At 34.5% G+C, this 18,916-nt stretch overlaps 1 protein-coding gene across 1 annotated transcript in view; it reads right to left on the bottom strand.

Annotated features, from left to right (window-relative positions):
- Nucleotides 1–29: 29 nt before the first annotated feature.
- The window catches only part of VCPIP1 (valosin containing protein interacting protein 1), a 28,153-nt gene continuing 9,266 nt past the window's right edge, over nucleotides 30–18,916 (bottom strand). The window contains exons 2-3 of the mRNA XM_014838510.3: nucleotides 14,756–14,842; nucleotides 30–4,951 (exon numbers count right to left, since the gene is read on the bottom strand). Coding sequence (XP_014693996.3) covers nucleotides 4,083–4,951; nucleotides 14,756–14,842 — 956 coding nt within the window. The 3' untranslated portion in view covers nucleotides 30–4,082. The remainder of the gene's footprint in view (nucleotides 4,952–14,755; nucleotides 14,843–18,916) is intronic.

Genomic DNA, 18,916 nt, shown 5'->3' with positions numbered 1-18,916 from the left:
ATTGATACTCACAAGCAGATAACATCAACTAAAACGGTTTTTCTTTTACTAGTTTTCTTTTACAAGAGAATAATCATTGTATTAATATTATACTACAAAAGCATGTAGACTCCATAATTAAAAAAATTAAATGTCAGATATACAAGTAATGGCATTTTCTCCAATAATTCACAATTTTTACAATTTCTGCTATTTAGAACAAATGTTAAAATTCCCACGATTTAAGCATCATTAAATATGAATTGAAACACTTAGCATCTCCAAGAAGTATTAAGAATGGCAGAACTTTACAATTAAGTATAAATCTTGCATTGGTGATATAGCTCTCTTTTGTTATTTTATTTCTTAAGTAAACATTCTACTATGGTATGTTTTCAAGTGAATAGTTGTGGTTTGAAAAACTAAGTTCTTATATTAATTGTATTAATTGTGAAGAGCCTTGAGGTTGGACAATTTTTTAAAATTATATGATAACCTTGAAATGTGAGATATGGCTACCCAACTTAGCGTATGCATCTCACAACCACTGTTAGAAAAGGTCATTTTAAATTCACATTAAGATGAGTGGAGTTTAATCAGATTTTGCAAGGCTTTTATGAAAATCTTAATATGGAAACCCTCTTTTGAGAATGATGATACCTCTCAAAATCTGCTCTGCAGTATTTTAAGTAGGGGCCAATTAAAATTCCTGTTGAAAAATGAAGACAAAACTATTGATATTCTGAAATAAACATTTTATGATATTGTCACTATACTGACCAAAGCATAATTAAAGACAGAAGTTACAAGTTTATTTCATACCTAAAGGTTAGTTATTAGTGAGGTCTAAATTTTTAAAGAAATGTTCACTAGCAGCCAGTATAAGTAGGTAACTACATAAAATAATACTGTTATAAATTTTGCATTTAGTAGCTAACGTGGTGTCAGTACAATTCTGAAAAACCTGTCATTAGTAGTATATGACTTGCTAGCAAGTGATCTTCCCTGAGGTAAGAGACCATATGCAAAAGTCTGCTCATTTCCAATGAAGTTAGATACTTAGAAATAATGACAATAAGGACCTGTGACTGAGAATATGCACTTCAGGTTAATATATATCTTAATTACAAGCACTAGGCTTGATTGTAAAAACCAAACTAAAAATCATCAAAAGATAGAAAGCAAATTTCACAGTCAATAGCATTTGCTAAATTTCTCAGGTCTTTATTCTAACGTTTTCCAATAAAATACCTGAAACATAGTGAAGGGGGGGGGGGGGGAAGTGGGCCTTAGGCTTGCTCTTTTAACTAGTTCCTGAGTAACCATTCCCTTGAAGTTTATTATATTCTAGCTCATAATATTTGGCAATGTCTTGTTTTCTTCCATTTCAACCAGTTTCTCACTACTAGAATTCTAGACATACACCATCTTCAACTCTACCTGGACTTTGAGTCATCGATTCAAATTTGGTATCATTAACTATAAAATGGATTACTGAAGAAAAAAATTTACAATTTACTCCGATTTTCAGTAAAACACTAAAAACAGTTTAATTATAGGATTGAATTATAATGTTACATCTAAGGCTAAAAAATATTTTAACTGATTTATGATCTCTAGCTTGGACTCAAAGTTGTGGCAATCACAAATGGTAGTACTAAAAAATAATCATTCTAGAGTCATATGGAAGGACAAAGGATGATATTTAAGAACTTAAAGAAATTCTGCTCTAAAACGTCTTTGTGAAGATGATACCTGGCCCACTTCTCAAAAACCATTAATTACCCCATCAAAGATCAGCTGATTTAAACTAATTTCAAGAAATCTGACCATTCTCAGAATCAAGTCTTTTATTCCTTATCAAGGGAGAACCCAAACTATTATTGTAATATTTATACCTAACCAGCTTCTAAATAGCATTGCTGTGGCAAGAGAAATTAATAGTGTTGTCAGAGATTAAGCCCATCTCTTAATGTTCACAGGTGCATTCTAACTTGACTAAGTGCAAGTATTTAATAGGGAGATAAAATTATTTGTCTCTGATATTTTTACATTATGCTAGGAGAGTGTAATTGTCAGTTATTAACTAAACATTATCAAGCCACAGGTCAAGAAAATGTTAAAGAAAAGTGATTATATCATTTACGTGAAAGCAGTGCATTTGCTTGTTAAACAATTTTCCTGTATTTAAACTAACAAAAAAAAGGGAGGGGGTACATGTTTCAGTGGCTGAAAAAGCCAAAAATAATTATAGTGGTTAGAGATATTTGTAATTTTCAGTTTAATACACAGAAGCCATCTATCCTAACTAAATGGGAAATATTATTTGGTAGCTGCAGTTCTTTATGCAAAACTAGTACACAATATAAAAGTTCTAAATTTTCCTTCTATTTAGATACAGAGAAAGACACTTGAAAGTAAATTTAGAAGAAAGAATGGAGACAAAATATGGTTTAAAAAATGTGATATGGTGATGAAACTAATCCAAATATACATCTTGCTCAGATATTACCTGGAAAATGCCTAGATTCTCCATTCTTTCCTTATTCAAAATGCAGTAGTTCATTTAGTAAGTAGATTCAGTCAGAGATACTTTCATAGAAAGAAAACTAAAACCTCCCCTATTTGGAAACACAAGTTAAAGTACTGCCTATATTCCTCATGAATCAACAGGTTGAGATTTTTAAACACCTGATAATACACTTTCTGATGTACATTTTCTTAGAATGCAAACATAGTTCTGCATCTGTTACATGTGCAAACAGAGACAGCCAGGCTTTGAATGCTCTAGATAAGATTGTATTAACATACATTTTGTCTTTCATCCATTCAAATTCAACTTAATTTCAGTGAACAGGGGAAAAATATGGATTGAAATGTACATTTCAGAATACAGATTTGCAGAATAGGATAAAATAGTGCAATACCAATCTCGGGATAAACATTCTTTGTCTTTAAGGAGTAAGCATGAAAAGGTGCTTCTTGAGGAAACTGGCACTAAAGATTTGATGAATACACTATTTAAGCAAATGCCCAGTTGATCAGGGTATGATGCAGTAAAATTTGCATCCAAATCCAGGTAAAGCCAACAAATAAAGAGAATCTAATGGACTCTAAGAAAAGAAGGAAACATTTTTGGTTCAAAGGGGCTCAAAGACACTTAGCATATACAAGCTTAAATACCATTGATCAAAATTGTGGAACAATGTAACCCATTCATAAAGATAAATTCTTATTTATAAATTCTCTGTGAATCTGACAAACTCTGAAAATTAGAGATTAACTACTGCTACCATTATTTTTATATTTTCTACCACACTTTGCAATCAACTTTTCTGCAAGATTAAAGAAAAAAAATTGACCAGGCCAGGATTCAAAAAATAACAGTAACATATTATCAACAACAGAGCACACAATTGGCTGTGTTGGCTCAGACAGCAACATTACTGAATCACATTGACTTTATCATTCTAGAATAGATATTTTCCCCCTAACCTTGCTCAAATTAGCAAAATGTTATATTATTACCCTCTATTCTCAAGATATTTTCACCAAGAATACATATCTCTATGAATGTGTTTACGTTCACAGAAATGTCAGGAACCCAGTCTAATAAATCCTTTTACGAATTTTAAGATACAATTTAGTTCAGATAACCTTCAAATTTACATAACTCTTTTGTCATTCTAATACATATGTGGGATGATTACCTTGATGACATCAACATTAGCAAAATCTCCTTTCTCCCCCAGTTCTAGCCTTCTCAGAAATCAAACATATTTAAGCAAGAGAATTTTTATGTTTGAAACATTAAGACTTTCGTGGAATTAAAATTACAAAGAACTTCCAATAAACCACATATATGTAAGAAACTCATCTCAGCAGATCTATTAACTAATTTATAAGAATTCAGAGCCAGCCTGGGCAGCAGTATATTAAAAGCTATTGCCAATCACACACTGCGATCATGCACTGAATAACAAGATATAATCTTTGAATTATATACGTACAAGATTTTTAATGACTAATCAAGTTACGTGGCCCAGCCAACAAATATTACATATTCACAATAAACATTCTGCCTTTATTAGCCTCTAATTAAATCAAGAGTGATCCATTGGCTCAGTTGTGTTTGTCATCTCAGCATCTTGACTATCCATCTCTTCAGGCTCCTCCACGGAATTTCCCTTTTGTGCTTTTGACCTTGTGGCAAATGCTGCTCCCAGTGCCTCCGCCACACAGCTATCAGTTGTTTCTGTATTCAAGTTTTCAGTGCCACCAGTTAAAGAAAAAGATTCAGGTAAGCCAGTCTGAAGACTCCCAGACTTCACAGAACTCACACCTTCTACTTTCCTTTGAGGAAGATCAGATGGTGACTGCTCTGTACTTTGATCCCGCAAGTGCTTGTCCATCGAAGCCTGAATAGAAGAAACCATTTCCTGCAATTTTTTTCGCTGGGCCTCAACCAAATCAGGATCAAGCTGCCTGCTGTCTCTCATTGTAACTACTCCAGGAGCTATTCGAATAAGCTCACTGTTACTAGGAGCAGCTGTGAATACAGAAGGCTCTGTTTTACTGGAACTACTACTAAAGTCTGTCCCTGTGCTATGCTTCCTTACAACTGGGGTTTCCCTACCTCTTGGATCAAGGTGTGGGCTACTGGATGCAGTTCCTAGAGAATGCCCTTTTCCCTGAAAGGCAGTTACATTATGCAGTTGCTCAGATTTCTTTTTCACTACTCCACCACTACCTAGTTTTAACAGCCCATGTGAGGGACTTGATTCCCTACTTCTTGTAGTAGCCTCTGCTCGAACCTGACTTACAGCCTCTTTAACTAAATCTTCAACATCAGGACCGATGGGGAAATGTCCTGCAGCATCCACACACAACTCCAGTCTATCTTCAGAAGCATTATAGACAAAGGTTTTGCCAGGCAGATGTGGAAAAGTACAATGTTTGCCATCAGCCATACCTAAAGAAGGGAAAAAGACATTTAACATATTAAAATCGTACTTAAAAAGTGTAGCAAAGACAACCATAGTTGAAATAGTGAATTTTCAATAACAATTTACAGATAGCTTTCAAAACAAAATTAGTTAGAAAATAATGTATAGAATTTAATACTATTACAAAAAAGAAATATCACCACAGACCTTAAGTAGTTCCCCATGGGATGTTTTTTAAAAAAATTTGATTAACCTATTACAAAGTTAGGAAAGGGGCTTGAAACAAAGAGCTGAGCTATAAGGAAAACACTAGCAATTAGTTATAGTAAAGCAATTGCTTATAGTAAAGCAATAAGAAAATATACTTTCATTTACCAAGATTTAAATTATAAACTACAAATATACTATAAAGGCAAAGTGTTGTACAAACGTGTTGCACAGCGTGTTGAATTAAAAATCAAAAGTAATTCTACTGCATTACAGAATACCAGAATATAAGTTGTTTCCTCAGTGTGCCAAAGGTGTATATTTTTCACAAATATAAAAAATATGAACTTTCAAAATAAGAAATTCCATAGTTAAAGTAGTAGTTATAGGGGCACATTTAGAAGAGCTAAGATTAATGCACTGTGACTTCAGGATAACTGCAAGAACTGACAGTCACAATAAATTAAAAAGATATTCAATTCAAATCCTTTGAAATATTTATATTTCATGTTACTACTCTTATTCCTCTCTGGTAAGTCAGACCCACCAAAATAAGCCTGAGTTATGGATGTTCCTCAAATGGCCCACTGCGATTACTTCTCATAGGCAACGAGAGCAAAGCAGAGGATAAGAACTTTAAAGCAGGCTTCTCTTTACCTTCTAGTTGAGGAGTTTGGTCTCACTACATGGTATTCCAAAATTTTACATTTTTTCCAGCCTGGGTATAAAGAATTGCAAGTGTGTTTTAAACTATCCAATATCCTTACATTTTAAATTTGTCACTCTAAGCATATTCCAAGTATGCAAAAATAAGAGTTTCAAATTTTATGAAACCATAGATTGCTATGTTAAAAAAAGTTGAAGTAGAACTTTTAATAATACATGGTACATATGGGTATGTTTATGGTAAAATATAAAGGCAAAAGCAAACTAGTTAAAAATGAATGAAATTGTTAGTAAGTGCGATAGAAATTCAGAGAGGGGGAAAACGCGTGAACTCTGGAATGCTTTGTGGGCATTTAAGTAGTCTCCAGTTTTTTAGGTTATTAAGAACAGTTCCTTCCTCCACTGAAAAAAGATATAGAATGCTTCTAATGTATCTCATTGTGAATATTCCAAATAACCAGAGAAAAGAACTAAACTGCAAGTGAATAAATAACATACAGGAATTTCAAATAAACATTCACTTCAATGGTAAGTAAAGTATCAGTTAATAAAAATCCAACTAGAATTTCCTCTTGGCACCACATTTTTGGCAGAGAGAACTGAAAAAAACAGACATACAAAATTAAAATCAGAGATGTGGTCTAAATAGTACCTTTCATGGTACAACCCTGGAATCAGTTTACTGTCTACCAATCCCCTACCTCAGAGACTGTAAACCATGGCTCAGGAGACAAAGGTGGCAAAGAAGAGAATTTTGAATGGTAAGGCCAGGGATGGCTCTAGGCAAAGCTTTTAAATATTCATTTCAATAGATAGTATCTATTGAGCCTCACTCTGTGCCAGGACCTGAAACAGACCCTGAAGATTCAAAAATAAAATGTAATTCTTAGGAGACAGATGCAAACAGATCATTATAATACAATTAGGTAAGTATAATAATGAGTATACTACTCATTTCACTGATTATTTGAGAATTAAATGAAAAAAACATGCAAAAGCACATATGACAGTGCCTAATGTAAATCAGGCAGTCAACAAATTTTTTTTTTTTTTTTTTTGGTAAGGAACATTGGCTCTGAGTTAACATCCATTGCCAATCTTCCTCTTTTTTTTCTTTTTTGCTTGAAGAAGATTAGCCCTGAGCTAACATCTGTGCCAATCTTCCTCTATTTTGTATGTGGGGTGCCGCCCCAGCATGGCTTGACGAGTGGTGTAGGTCCGTGCCAGGGATCTGAACCTGTGAACATGGCCCACCAAAGTGGAATGCACTGTACTTAACCACTATGCCACAGGGCTGGCCCCAGGCAGTCAATAATTAACTCCTCTATTAGATCAAAAAGGTTTTGTAATTGTTTCCAGGCTGCTTCTGTGGTGCTTTCCCTTGGCTATCCCTGGAAAGAACCATAGTCTCACACATGTTCATCTCAGTATTGTTTACAACGACACACTGGAAACAACTGAAGCTTTCAACAAGAAGAGAATGGTTAATAAAATTATGGTCTATCTACCTGACAGAAGTAATTTGCAGCTATTAATATTGATATAAAGGAGAAATCTATGATGCCTCATATATACAGTAAAATGTGCATGATGGTAAAATAGCAAGAAACAAATCTAAGTACCATAACTACAATCATGCCAAAAGTATGTAAGCATAAGATAAATATATAGAAATTATAGGTGATGTTTCCATTTCTATAGTTTCTAGACTTTTTACATTATTAAAAAATTTAAAAATATATATTAAAAAAATCAATGCAAATACTTTGTTGTGATCCCTTTAAGCATAATTTGTTCTATATAATTTATATAGTCCTTTGAATTTTAAGAATCAAAGTGTATTAAAAATTCTATATTACATATCAACAATTCAACAATGGGTGAATTATATTAAAATGATATGATAGAATACTACGCAGGAGTGAAAATCAACAAACTACACTTGAACCCATCAACACAAATTAATCCGAAAAAGTGTTTCATAAAAGCAGCAAGACAGAGAATGTATACAGCATAATTCCATTTTTATAAAGTTCAAACACAAGCAAAACTGAACATGATAAAGTTAAAGATATCTATATAAGTGTTAAAACTAAATTTGCCCTTCATCTCTGCATAAAGACCTGCAAGGAAACTTACTATATTTTAAGCAAATTACTTTTAAAATACTTTTCCAAATATAAAGAATAAGAGTATTAACTGTTTAGTTTGGTTATACTGGGCAATATTTCTGTTCAAAGGTAGATGTAACCATCTATCTGTTCGGGTAGATTTGAAGAAAGTAAGAGAAGTATATTCTTTCTCAAGTTTTGGAGGGTAGGGGTGTATGTCTGGGGGTGATGAGGGCTTGACATGCTTTGATTCCTTCACCACAGGATAATAACAATGATCTGTCACATGAATCATCCTAAAAATAGATAAAATTTTACTGTAAATAACAGAAGAAACTGTATATTGAAAGGTAGGATAATTTCCTGACGATGACTCATTTCAAATGGCTGTGTTATAGTCAAAAGAATTTTAAATAATTCTGCAAATAACAGCTGGAATCCTAATAACAATAACAAACATTAGCTAAGTATTTATTAGGCACCAGGCCTTTTGCTAACTATTTCATGTGCATGATCTCATTTGATCCTAACAACAACCCTGAGATTATCATACCCATTTTACAAATAAAGAAACTGAGACTTAGAGGTCACTCAGTTAGTAAGCGGTAGAACCAAAATTTGATCTCAGATGTTCTTACTCCAGAGCTCCAAATCCTAATAAGGATAAATACCACAGGCAACATTTTAAAAAACATAAGGGTTCTATTGAGATATAATTCACATACAATTCACCCATTTTAAGTGTACAACTGAATGGTTTTTAGTATATTCACAGAGTTGGCAACCATGACCACAATCATTTTTAGAACATTTTCATTACCCCAAAAAGAAACCCCAAACCCATTAGCAGTCACCCCCATTTCCTCCCCTGACCCTACTCCCAGTTCTAGACAACCACTGATTTACTCTCTAAGTGTGCACATTCTGTGACATTTCAAATAAATGGAATAATACAATATATGGTCTTTTGTGACTAGCTTGTTTCATGTAGCATAATATTTTCAAGGTTCATCTATGATGTAGCATTTACCAGTACTTCATTCCTTTTTATTGCCAAATAGTATTCTATTGTATGGCTATACCACATCTTGTTTATCCAATCATCAGTTGATAGACCTTTGGGTTGTTTCCACTTTTGACTATCATGAATAATGCTATTATGAACATTGTATTCAAGCTTTGTGTGAGCATATTTTCATTTCTCTTGGGTATATACCTAAGAGTGGAACTGCTGTATTGTATAGTAACTCTATGTTAAATCTTTTGAGAAACTGCCAGACTGTTTTCCCAAGCGGGGTACCATTTTACATTCCCACCAGCAGTGTATGAGGGTTCCAATTTCTCTGCATCCTTGCCAACAGTTCTTATTATCTATCTTTCGGATTACAGCCATCCTAGTGTGTGAAGTACTATTTTATTGTGGTTTTGATTTGCGTTTCCCTGATGGTTAATGATGTTGAGTATCAGTTCATGTGCTTATTGGCTATTTATATATTTTCTTTGGAGAAATGTCTATTCAGATCCTTTGCCCATTTTTTAATTGGGTTATTTGCCTTTTTATTGCTGAATTCTTTATAGTCCAGATACAAATCTATTAACATATATAACTTGCAAAAAGCTTTCTCCCATTCTGTAGATTGTCTTTTCACTTTCTTGATGGTGTCCTTTGCAGCAGGAAAGTTTGCTTTTTATCTATCTGCTTTTTCCTTTTGTTGCTTGTACTTTTTCTGTCATATCTAAGAGGATTTTGCCTAAATCCAAAGTCAAGAAGCTTCATGCCTATGTTTTCTTCTATGAGTTTTCTAGTTTTAGCTCTTATACTCAGGTTTTTTATATATTTTGAGTTAATTTTGTATTTGATCAAACTTCATTCTTTTGCATGTGGATATCCAGTTGCCCCAGCACCATTTGTTGAAAAAACTATTCTTTCCCCCGTTAAATTGTCTTAGCATCACAACCAACATTTTTAAAATAATTTCAAACCAGAAACATAAAACTATTTAGAAAATAATCAACAGAGTCATCCCCACACCACCCACACCACCCTCCCACACACAAAAAAGAAGTGAGAGAAGTTATTTTCAATTGCATGAAAGACAGTGCATAATTATCCAAATTACTGGGACCCCCATAATCAATCCTAACTAAATACTAACTTTTTAAAAAAACATTAACTGGTATCAATATATTTCAGGAGCTAGAATGAAGTGAAAGATGGAAAATTAAAAAGAAAGGGATGCAAAAAAAAGGGGGGAGGATGCTCAGAGAGAAATTTATAGCTTCAAATGCTAATGTTAGAAAACAAAAATCTATAATCAATAATCTAAACTTCTACTTAAAGAGACTAGAAAGAAAAGTACAAATTAAACTCAAAGCAAACACAAAGAAGGAAAAAATAAAGAGCACAAATCAATGAAACTGAAATCAGAAAAACAGTAGAGAGAACCTATAAAACCAAAAGCTGTTTCTTCGAAAAGATCAATAAAACTGATAAACCATTAGCTGGACTGGTCAGCAAAACAAGAGAGGCACAAATTGCCAATATCAGAAATGAAATAGCTATAGACTTCACAGACATTAAATAGACAGTAAAGGAATATTATAAACAACTCTATACCAATAAAATTGATAACTTAAATGCAATGCACAGATTTCTTGAAAGACAAAGCTAACAAAGCTTACTCAAGAAGAAAGGGATAACCTCAAGAGCACTCTATTAAAGCAATTAAATTTGTAGTTAAAAACTGTCCAACGAAGAAAACTCCAAGCAGAGATGACTTCACTGGTGAATTCTACCAAACATTTAACAAAGAAATAATATCAACGCTATTAAAAAACCTACCAGAAAACAAAAGAGGAATGAATACTTCCCAACTCTATTTCATGAAGCCAACGTTACCCTGATTAAACAGTCATTACACATACCATTATCCCTCATTAACAGTCACAAAGACACTCAACAAAATATTAGCAATTTAAATCCAGCATGCAAAGTTGGTTCAACATGAAAAAAATCAATGTAATTCACTCTATCAACAAACTGAAGAGAAAAACCGTAAGATCATTTCAGTAGATGCAGAAAAAAAGCACCTGATAAAATTTAACATCCACTTACAGTAGAAACTCTCAGTAAACTAAGAATAGAAGGGAATGTCCTCAACCTGATAAAGGGCATTTCTGAAAAATCTACGGGCTGAAGGCTTCTCCCTAGATCGGGAACAAGGCAAGGATGTCTACCGTCACTCACCAGTCCTATTCAACACCGAACTTATAGCCAGTGCAATAAAGCAAAAGAAAGAAAAGGCATCTGGATTGAAAAAGAAGAAATAAAACTGTCTTTTATTTGCAAAAGACATGATGACCTACATAGACAACCCCAAAGAATCTGCTAAAGAACTACTAGAATTAATATTGAGTTCAGCAAGGTCACAGGATATAAGGTCAATACAGAAAAACCAGTCTTATTTCTATGCATTAGCATTGAACAATAGGAAATTCTAATTTTTAAAAAGCATCTTTTACAATAATATGCCAAACACATGAAATCTTTAGGTACAAATCTAACAAAAGGTGCAAAAATTGTCTGCTGAAAATTATAGAGTTTCGATGAGAGAAATTAAAGAAGACAAACAGAGAAACAACATTTTCATGAATCAGAAGATTTGACGTTGTCAAAATATCAAGTGTCTTCAATTTGATCTATACATTCAACGCAATAATAATAAAAATCCTAGCAGACATTTTTGTAGAAATTGACAAGTTGGTTCTAAAATTTATATGGATAAACAAAGCACTTAGAATACCCAAAACAATTTTGAAAAAGAATAAAGATGGAGGACTTATTCTAACCAATTTCAAGAATTACTATGAAGATACAGTAATCAGGACTGTAGTATTGGTAAGAGACATATAGATCAACAAAACAGAAAAGAAATTCTAGAACTAGACTGATACATTTATGGTCAACTGATTTCTAAAAAACAACTTTATGGATGTATATTTTATATATAATTCACCCTTTTCAAGTGTATAATTCATGGTCAATTGATTTTTATAAAGGTACCAAAGTAATTCAATGGGTAAAGTATAGCTTTTTCAACAAATGGTGCTGGAATAATTGGACATCCATACATTAAAAAACTGAACCTCAACTCATACCTTGCAACATATTAAAAAATCAACTCAAAATGGGTCATAAACTTAAATACAAAACATAACACTATAAAACTCCTAGAAGAAAATATAAAAGAAAATTTCTGTGACCTTGGATTAGGCAAAGATTTCTTGGATAGGACACAAAAAGTATGAATCATAGAAGAAAAAATTGTTAAATTGGTTATCAAAATTACAAATCTCTGCTCTTCAAAAGATACTGTTAACAGAATGAAAAGACAAGTTACAGACTGGGAGAAAATATTTGCAGAACACATTTGATAAATGACGTGTGCCAGAACATATAAAGAACTCTAAAAACTCAATTATAAAAAAATTCAAACCAATTTAAAAATGGGCAAATAAAGAAATAGCAAACAAGCACATGAAAATGCTCAACATCATTAGTTATCAGGGAAATGCAAATTAAAATCACTACAAGATAGTACTGTAAACCTATTAGAATGGTTTTAAAAACAAAAACTGCTACTACCACGTGCTGACAAGGATACAGAGCAATAGGAACTCTAAAACAGTGCTAACAGGAATATAAAATGGTCCAGCCACTTTGGAAAATGGTTTGGAAGTTTGTTATAAAGATATGCATATACTTACCATATGACTCAGTAATCCCACTCCTAGCTGCTTACCAAAGAGAACTGAAAACATACATCCACACAAAGACCTGTACACAAATGTTTATAGTGGCTTTATTCATAGTAGCTGAAAACTCAAAACAACTCAAATGTCCTTCAACTGGTTACGGATTTTTAAAAATGTGATACATCCATACAATGGAATACTACTCAGTAATAAAAAGGAATGAACTACTAATACATGCAACCAGACAGATGAATCTCAAAAGTACTAGGCTAAAACAGAAATTGCCAAATTTTTTCTGTAAAGGGGAAACATGGTAAATATTTTAGGTTTTGCAGACCACATAGTCTCTGTCACAACTAATCAACTCTGCCATGGTAGTGCCAAAGCAGCCACATACAATACGTAAACATGAGTGTGGCTGTATTCCGATAAAACTTTATATGTAACAGGCAGCAGGCCTGATATGGTCCACAGGCAGTAGTTTGCCAACCCCTGTGCTAAACCAAAGAAGCCAGATACAAAAGGTTACACTATATGATTCCATTTATATGGTGATATGGAAAAGGTTGCCAGGGCCTGGGGGTAGGGGTAAGGGATTAATTAGAAAGCTGCACAAGGCAACTTTTTGGAATGATGGAAATATCTTATATCTTGATTGTGGTGATTGTTACATGACTTTATATGCTTGTCAAAATTCACCTACCTGTATACCTAAAAAGGATTAATTTTACTGTATGGAAGGAAGCCAGCCAGTCAGCCATCCTTTGGTCCCCAATTCAAATGAACCAAGAGAAAAAAACGTTTCTTAAGACAATCAAAAATCAAGGAAATTTAAACACTGACTGGATATTTGGTGATATTTTAAAAATTACTGCTCATATTTTTTAGATGTGATAATGGTATTGTGGTTATTTTTTAGATTTTATTTTTTTTTTCCTTTTTCTCCCCAGAGCCCCCCAGTACATAGTTGTATATTTTTCGTTGTGGGTCCTTCTAGTTGTGGCATGTGGGACGCTGCCTCAGCGTGGTTTGATGAGCAGTGCCATGTCCGCGCCCAGGATTCAAACCAACGAAACACTGGGCCGCCTGCAGCGGAGCGCGCGAACCTAACCACTCTGCCACGGGGCCAGCCCCTGTGGTTATTTTTTAAAAAGAAAAAAAAGAATTCTCACTTTTAGAGATACATACTGAAGTTCTTAGAGATGAAATTATATTATGTGTGCAATTTGTTTTAAAATAGTCCAGTTGAGAAGTGAGGTAGAAACATACTGATAATTGTTGAAGTGGGTGGTGGGTAAAAGGGGTTCATTATATTATTCTTGCTACTTTTACATATGTTTGAATATTTCTACAACAGCCAAGTTGGGATTTTTCTTTTTTAAGAAGGAAAAAAAAGTATGTGAGGAAGTGATAAAAATCATAAAATAGAGATTATGTACTTAATGTCTAAAGAGGTAGATGAAGAAGTAAAATAAGCCAGACTGATAAAGTCTGGGGCTAAAAGCATGCACATCAAGTCTTTGAAAAAACTCCAAACACACACTCCAGCAACCTCTCTCTTAAGATCTTAAAACTCTGAAGATACAGTTATATACTTCCACATATCTTTACAAACAATGAACATACAATGTGAAAAGACAATAAATGTAAAAGAGCTGTTTCCAAAAACCCAGAAAGCACTGAGGTATACAATAATCATAGCCAAAACACAACAACAACAACAACAAAAATACCATCTCTTCTGGTTCTGGGACAGTCACTAGCATTATAACAAAGTGCTTCTAACTTCACAATTTGTCTGTAGTTGTTAAAAATCATATACATAATTTAAGTGAGAAAACAGGAGCAAGAAAGTGATAGGAGATTTTTATTAATATTATAGCAGAAAACATAGCTGACCATATCAGGATAATCATCCATTTTAACTAGGCCAACTGCCAAAGAAGACCATATACCTAACATTAACATTGGAAACAGTTTCAGAAGAATACTATCTGAACTTTCTTAATCTTATAATTGAACTGAGATACGTTATCTAATAGCTTGAGTGGAGATATTTTATCTAAGAATAAAATCAGAAATTAACTATACCCATGGTTTTCTTCATAATATTGTAGAATACGCCACCCTGCTGGAACATGTGAGGAAGCCCCTTTGCATAAGACCATACATCTTCTCCTGTAAGAGAAAAACAGATACAGTGTTAGCAACAAACAAATGAGTTCAACCCAGGGTTGCTTTAATATGGATTGGCCTCGAACAGAAACTGCAAGGCAGACCTCCTAAATGAGTGATGCAGTTTGGTATAACATATAGGGAGATGACATGGAGTGATGGGACTATTTCACACTAGAAAATGCACAGCCCATCAAAGATGGCAGCCACTGCCAAGTGCTCTGATGGAAGAGTGTTGGCCTGATGTTTCAAGACCATATGGCTTTTCAAGAGAAGCTAGAAATCTGGGTTTTTAATGTGAGTTCTCTCAATTTTTAAATGTAAGAACTAATTTAAAAATGTCTTTTAAAAACTGCATGCGTCAATACTGGGCATATTAAACAAAACATATCTGAAGACTCAATCCAGTTCAAAGGAAAGTAGTTTGCAGCCTTGGACTAGAACAACAGAAAGGGTTACAGAAAGATATTTTTAAAAAGTAGAATATAAAATTGTATATTCTATATTTATGTTAAAACCAAACAAAAATAGATGGAAGGGGCTAGGGAGAAAAGTAAATAGGTAGACTGAAGATAAGTAATTAGGGTTGTATTTTGTTCTTAAAAGTTGACTTTTTTAAGTAGAAATTTAGGGGGGAAATGACTTGTTGAAGAGATTTATAATAACCTTTAGCAGTCCACAAAATATCCAGAAGCAAACCACCATTTCACAAAAATATTTTTTCAAAAGCAGCCTCTGACAGTGCCTATTTCAATAAGAAGTTTCAAAGAAAAAGATAAGGGTGATAACCACTGTCCAAGAAGTTGACAAAGAATGAAAGAAACATTAAAGTTACTTTTGGTTTGTCAAATATGGTTGTTTTTGTTTCTTTATATTTTTATTATTTTCCAATCTGATAATGTATATGTACTACTTCTATAATGAAGACTTTTTTTAGTCAATTTTAACAAGGAAAGGTTAACTTTCATCTTTCCTACTAGAAGTTTACATTGTTGGATCTGAGCTTTGAATGGAGGTTACTGATGATGTGAATTAATCACAATGTCCCTACAATCTCTCAGAGATCTAACCTCTTCCTACATCCATCAACAGGAATATGAATTTGCATGGCATTGGCTAAAGTCACTCAGCATATCAGTTTAAAGTTTACAAGTTGTAAAAGCTTTGGCGCTTGAAGTTTCAGTTAACTGGAACAATTACTTACACAAAACACTTCATTCACTAATGATACAGTACAACTAAAATATGGCTATATTTAAGGGTAGGCTCACAGAAGTTTAATTTTAAATTTTCAATACAAATAAGAGCCCCCAAATACATAATGCTAATAACTTCTGGTAGAAGTTCTGATTGCTGAACCTATTAACCTTCATTTGGATAAATTATTTCTTTGGTGATAACCTTTCATTTAGTTATTATCAATGTTATCTTTTCCCCCCCAATATACTGATTTTCTTATTTTTAAAGATCGGCACCTGAGCTAACAACTGTTGCCAATCTTCTTCTTTTTTTCTCTCCCCAAAGCGCCCCAGTACACAGCTGCAGATTCTAGTTGTGAGTGCCACTGGTTGTGCTATGTGGGACACCGCCTCAGCATGGCCTGATGAGCGGTGCCATGTCCGCGTCCAGAATCCCAACCAGCGAAACCCCGGGATGCGAAGCGGAGCGCGTGAACTTAACTACTGGCCACGGGGCCGGCCCCTATCAATGTTATCTTTTTTTTTTTTTAAGATTTTATTTTTTCCTTTTTCTCCCCAAAGCCCCCCAGTACATAGTTGTATATTTCTGGTTGTGGGTTCTTCTAGTTGTGGTATGTGGGACGCTGCCTCAGCGTGGTCCGACGAGCAGTGCCATGTCCGCGCCCAGGATTCGAACAACGAAACACTGGGACGCTTGCAGCGGAGCGCGCGAACTTAACCACTCGGCCACGGGGCCAGCCCCTCTATCAATGTTATCTTAAATGTACTTAGTATTTTATAAAATACTCTAGGATATCATTTATTTGGAAAGGATATCAAAAAATTATATGGTAGCACAATTTTTTTGGTAAAAATCTGAACAGGTGCCAAAATAGTGAACTCCTCACAACTGACCACCTAAATACTAGTAGGAAAAATGGCATTCCTTAGTACTTTACATACCTAACTATTCCTTATTTAAGCACGCAGAAATCCAAGTAAGAACCCTATTGGAGTGTTTATCAAGCTTGTTTTCATTACCTTCCCCCAAGGATCCTTTTCAGACATTTTCCTAATCCGCCTCCACCATGATGTTTGAATACTACAGATACACTATCTGTACAGGTACTACACGTATATCTGAGCTTTATTCATTAAATAGAGCAAGATTTTTTTCATCTTCTCCCTCTTCCCAAGAACCAATTTTCATCCCCTAGAGAGGATATGGCCCCAATGAGTATGCATGCTCTATACATGCTTTAAGGGAAGGATAACTATCATCTAAACCTCTATTATCTACCCAGCTCTGAGCAGGCACTTCACACAGTTTCATTTTCATAGTTCTCATCACAACTAAGCCCTCTTTTACAGACAAGGAAACAAGCTCAAGGAGCTTAAATAATTCTTCTAAGAGCAAACAGACAGTAAGGAGCAGAGCCAGGATTTGAATCCTGTGTATAGCTTATAACCTTTCCACTGATATTAAACCTCTACGAGAGACCAAACTGGGTTACAACAAACTTGACAAAACTATCCATAGTCTTTTCCATGGCATCAATAGCTGGTTGGGAGCAAAAAAAGGCAAATTATTTCCTTTGGTATACAAATAATTCCACTGAAGTCATGTTTGTTGGTAATAGAACCAAGGAAGGATTAGAGATTAGGAAGCTGGGATTGTGACACTTTGCACAAGGCCCCTGTCAGTCTCATATGGCTCTCCACCACATTTTTCTCCATCCCTTCTACAACTGCCCTGGTTCAGGTCCATCTCCTGCCTCTGCCTCATAACTAGTTTTGAGAATAGAATTACTGCTGCTGCCTCATAACTAGTTTTCCTTCTGATCTTATTTTCCCCAACTCCCTTCGCCATACAGCCCTCAGAGTTAAACCTTTAATGGTTCCCCAAAACCATATGGTAAAATCCAAGCTCCGTTTTTACAGCATACAAGGCATTTTAAGAACTCTCGCCCTCTCTCCTATCTCACATTTCTCATCATACCCTAACTTGATTTTTACAAAGTAGCACCACGAAACTGCTCCAGTTCCCCAAAGGCCAGTAACTGCTGTCTATTCTTTAAAACTCAACTTAGGTGTCACTTCCTCTAGGATTCTTCACAGTGGTTGTTAAGTAGGTACCTTCTACGCAAATGAATACCACAGCCCTTATCACACTGCAGGCTAATTTAGCTTACTTTTCTGTTTTCCCTTCTAGACTAGAAGCTTTTCAGATTCAGGAAAAGGTCAGTGGCCTATCTGACTTTCTATTCCCAGGGCCTGACACAGTGCTGAAAAGACAGTAGCACTCTTAGCATTCACTGAATGAATTTATATGAATGAATAGTATAAATGAGGTTTTTCCTTTTAACAACACCTGAAAGAAGCCCAGAAAAACTTAATTGAAGCAGCACAGTGATAACTGTTCTTCAATGTTATATGGATAAAATACAACTAATGGTACCATCTGTACCTCTTCATTATTCTAATAAAAGAAAGTCATAGAAAAAATAATGGGAACGACATTTAGGTACAAACTTCTAGTTATAAAATAAGTAAGTTGGGGGCCACCCCGTGGCCAAGTGGCTAAGTTCATGTGCTCTGCTTTGTCGGCCCAGGGTTTCGCTAGTTCAGATCCTGGGCGCAGACATGGCATTGCTCGTCAGGCCACCTTGAGGCGGCGTCCCAGATGCTCCAACTGGAGGGACCCACAACTAAGATATGCAACTATGCATTGGGGGGATTAGGAGAGAAAAAGCAGGGAAAAAAAAGAAAGATTGGTAACAGTTGTTAGCTCAGGTGCCAAACTTAAAAAAAAAAAAAAAAGTAAGTCATGGGGATGTAATGTACAGCATGGTGACTAGAGTTAATAATACTGTATTGCATATTTGAAAGTTGCTAAGAG

The sequence above is a fragment of the Equus asinus genome, chromosome 12 (assembly GCF_041296235.1).
Source record: "Equus asinus isolate D_3611 breed Donkey chromosome 12, EquAss-T2T_v2, whole genome shotgun sequence".
Classification (NCBI taxonomy): Eukaryota; Metazoa; Chordata; class Mammalia; order Perissodactyla; family Equidae; genus Equus; species Equus asinus.
This window is presented reverse-complemented; position numbering and strand designations above follow the sequence as displayed.